The 4,461-nt window shown below is 38.5% G+C and overlaps 1 protein-coding gene across 1 annotated transcript; it reads left to right on the top strand.

Annotated features, from left to right (window-relative positions):
- Positions 1 to 3,305: 3,305 nt before the first annotated feature.
- Positions 3,306 to 4,241, top strand: LOC142139750 (olfactory receptor 52A1-like). Its single transcript, XM_075197619.1, has one exon. The coding sequence runs from the start codon at positions 3,306 to 3,308 to the stop codon at positions 4,239 to 4,241; it is 936 nt and encodes a 311-aa protein (XP_075053720.1).
- The last annotated feature ends 220 nt before the right edge of the window (positions 4,242 to 4,461 follow it).

Raw genomic sequence — 4,461 nt, 5'->3', positions numbered from 1 at the left:
TATAACACATAGTAACAGGACACACAACATGTTAGATACTTTACAAATCATTTCTATATCATTATTTCATAAAACTAAGTTCTGTTATTGCTTTGTACCAACTGATTTCCTGCACAATTCTTGTTTCATATAAAGCAGAGGAAAGATTGCCAGATCAGGCATGATATATCTGGACACATACAGAGGTAAGTGTGGGTAGTTGTGGGGGTATATAGGTGCCAGGAAAACCCCCTTTAGATGTTTACAATAAAATATGAATGCAATATTTGTAGATAATACATATACATAGAATATCACAATTCTGAACAGTACAATAGGATTCCCTTTATCAGCAACTACCCTATGACAGAAAGTGCTGCAAACAAGATTGGCTCAATACTTATTTTACTAAAAATAATAAACCTAATAAATAATTCAAAACTATTAAAAAACATCACAATGACATAATCAAACATTAATTTCCTTAAAACCTCCACATAGGAGCCTGAGCAAGCCATCGATTTAATGAACTAATAACCAGAACTTCTTCTCAGTCTCACTAGGGGGCACATTTAATGGTTCAAAGGAAACAGCCGATTCTCAGGGCTTTGCAGTAATTTTTTACTTCTGTCCCATAGATTGTAAGCTTGCGAGCAGCGCCTTCTCCCCTCTTTGTCTGTATTACCCAGTATTGTATATTACTGTGTTTATCCTACGGAATTTGTTGGCGCTATATAAATAAATGATGATGATGATGATGATTATTTAAAATGTCAATTTTATTGAAGACAAAGCCCATCAGGAAGTTCCGGCAATACTTTAGCCGAGACACATTTATCTCCAAACTGGATGGACCTGGTCTGGGTAACTAAGACACAGTTTGTCCTCTGCTGGTGTGAGATTGGTGTCAGTAGATAGGGTGTGACGTGTTCTGGTCTGTACATGGGGGTTGGGTGAATTATGGATTAAAAAATCTAAATAATTTTTGTAGTACAGGGGAAATATAAGTGACTGATTCTTTATATTTTTTAAATATAAATGTATTTTAAAAATCACCAACTTGTTCTACATTTGTCCATCTTTGTTCCATCCAACATCCTCCCTGTATCACCCAGAACATCCATGTGAATGTCCCTTGTTCTACCCAAAGGGATTAATGGTCCTTATTTGAAGCCTTGTGTGAGTTTTATTCTGCTGCAGTCAGTTTCTCTTTATTGGAATGCGGATTAGATTGGGGAACATTGCAGGCTGACGACTGGTGCGATTATACCCTAAATATCTGTTTTTATTTTGTATGTTCAGTTGAATTTTAAATTTAAATCAATCATATTCCCCCAATTACTGCCGTAACCTGCTGCACATTGGTTGTAGGATTTGTATTATGTGTCTGTGTGAGGCCTGATTCATTAAGACACGCAAAACGAGCGTAAATTATGGGGTTTTTTTTAAACAAAAATCAAAAATGCACGTAAAGCAGGCAAACACACATCTGACGTAACATAGCAGGTGGTCTGTCGCCAGAAGAGAGGAGGAAATGGCAGGATTTGGTGAGGGACTAGATATCAGGGGTAAAGGTATCAAGGTGACTCCAAAGCAGCGGTCCTGGGTAATGGGAGAGAGAGTTATGTTTTCAACCAAGAGGGAGATATTGAGAGGGATGAGGGGAAGATGCCGGTAGAGAGGGATATGTTGGAGAGGTGGAAAAGAGGAAGCAAGTGATGTGGAGGAGGAAGTGAAGAAAGCAAAGGAAGTGAGAGGGGCTGTGATCTAGGAGACATGTTGAGGAAGGAGAGGACAATAGAATAAAATAGACTTAATCATCCATGGTCAGACAGAAGGTGCACAAGAGGTGGTGGCTGGAGGTAGAGGAGGGGGCTGTTGTAAGGGGGGAAGAAGAAAAATGGGTGGGGGAGATTTCATACCTGATGGAAACAATTTCAGAGGTGAAACTGGAGGCAAAGTCAGGGACAGTAAGGAAGAAGGGGAGGAGGTGGAGGGCAGACGAGGGACTCTATGGTGGCAAAGAGACAGCAAGGATTGGAAGATTGGGAGGAGATGAAAGGCTGGAAGAAAGATTGTTTAGCAAGTGAAGGGGCAGAGCTGTAGGACGAGAAGATGAACATGAAACGTATCAAGTCTGTCTGAGAGCAAGATTTCCTCCAGTGGCATTTGGAGGTATGTAAGCATTTTTGAAGGAAATAGGTAAGTTTGAATTGAAAAAGGAGGGGATTTGGAATGGAAGACATGGGGGCCACAGATGAAAGGGCAAAGATGAGCGTGTGGTGGCAGCGGGAGGCCATCTGGTTGGGACAGGCCAGGGTGGATATGATGGAGAAGAAAATTTCAAGTGAAGAGGAGAAGATAGCAGGATTTAAGGTATCAAGATTAGGTCTAGTGATTAGAGTAATTTATGACTCTATGAAAAACATTTCACAAAGTATTTATGTGCAACTTTCAATGCATATATGTTCACACCTGCATTCAGCTAGGTCACGGTCTACTTGGGTGTCTAATGTGTGCGACTACTGCTATTTGTACGGTGGATCTCTACAGTACACCCATTGCACAAGTGAAAATGTTGCAACTACACAACTAAGCACAAACACCTCAATGTTAGTGGAAACCTATACTTTTTATTTCCCAAAATACTGCTCATTAAATCTTAATTCATAAAATATATAACTTATGGCAGTAAGAGGACATTGTGACTTATTTTAGTGAAGCCTATATTTATATTAACTTTATTTAAATATTGTTAGTCTGCATGTCACTTCGATATGTGCCTTACTTGTAGCATATCTGAGCAAATGGGAAGCAGATCATTAAAATTTAATTTCAAGTATTGCCTTACATTGCATTTGTTATGTGATAGGTGTTATGTAAAATTTTTTTATTGCGACAAAAAAATTGCAACTCAGACCATTTAAGGATTCTATTCATTAAAATGAAATTTCAGATTGGTGCATGATTGTGTCTGCCCTGTAACAAAGAGTAATGTTCATGAACTGCCTAGGCCACCCATTGTCATGTTCTATATGTTTATCCTCTTGATCCATGTGTAGTTCGACAGGAATAGGCATTTGTTCTGCAATTAGAGCTTTGATATACCTTAGTAGTGCTAGTAGGACACTTGCACTGTGTATTCTGATCTTAAGTGACCTTTACAGCCATGTAGGCACAAATATAATTCAAAGCCATCACTGAGTTTTCAATGGTATGATCCATTTTCTGTAAGTAAATTGATATTTTGTATTTATCTAATCTCCAGGGTACACCAATGTTATAAGCAGGGGATGATAAGCAGATTCAATGGGCTGAAACTAAACATGTTAAATTCCACAGTTTATCCCACCTTTTTTATACTGGTTGGGATTCCTGGTCTAGAGAATGAACACAAGTTGATCTCAACCTCCTTCTGTATATTTTATATACTCGCCTTGCTGGGAAACATCACACTACTGGTTGTTATCTCAGCATCACCTGGACTCCACAAGCCCATGTTTATATTCCTTTCCATGCTGGCATTCAATGACATCCTACTTAGCACAAGCATGGCCCCTAAAGTATTGTGTATTTTTTGGTTCAATGACAGAATCATTAGCTTTGATGCATGTCTTCTCCAGATGTTCTTCATCCACTCCTTTACAAGCATTGAATCTGGGTTATTACTGGCCATGGCATTTGACCGTTACATTGCCATATGTCAGCCACTCAGGTATGGTTCCACAATGACCAATAATCTGATAGGTAAATTGGTCATCATCTTGCTGGTGAGAGCTGCTATTTTGGTAGGTCCATGCCTTATTTTAATCAAGAGATTTTCAGCATTCAAGACCAACATCATAGAGCATTCTTACTGCGAGCACATGGCGGTTGTGAAACTTGCCGCAGCTGACATTAGAATAAATAGCGGTTATGGGTTATTTGTGGCCTTTACTATTCTAGGAGATGATTTGCTGTTTATTCTAATATCTTATGCCATGATTTTCCGTGCAGTCTTCAGTCTTCCATCTAAAGACTCTCGTCTGAGAGCATTTAACACATGTACACCTCATATTTGTGTCTTTCTCACTTTATATGTCTTGGCCATATTTTCTTTCCTATCTCACCGGTATGGTAAGAGGATTCCACCCTATATCCACATTATTCTCTCTGACATGTACCTACTGGTTCCCCCCATGCTAAATCCACTTGTGTATGGCATGAAGACAAAGCAGATCCGGGAATATTTTTGGAAAGTCTTCTTCTATAAATATAGATGAACCTATGTACATTAATGTGTTGAAAAAAATAAAACATAGGGAATTTCAAATAATGTAGCATGTAAATTTTGAGTCTGCAATGTATACCTTACCCCAACAACAGAAAATCTCATGTTGAATTGATAATAAGATTACATACAATAGCTACAGTCACTGACACTGTAAACATTTTGCTGCCACTTCATTCATCTTAAGTGTTTGGCTTAAGATTAGTTTTTTT

Source organism: Mixophyes fleayi, chromosome 2, assembly GCF_038048845.1.
Source record: "Mixophyes fleayi isolate aMixFle1 chromosome 2, aMixFle1.hap1, whole genome shotgun sequence".
Classification (NCBI taxonomy): domain Eukaryota; kingdom Metazoa; phylum Chordata; class Amphibia; order Anura; family Limnodynastidae; genus Mixophyes; species Mixophyes fleayi.
This window is presented reverse-complemented; position numbering and strand designations above follow the sequence as displayed.

What these genes read in the sequence shown, in the direction of transcription:
- LOC142139750 (XM_075197619.1), top strand. Translation starts at nt 3,306, where the DNA reads ATGTTAAATTCCACAGTTTATCCCACCTTTTTTATACTGGTTGGGATT.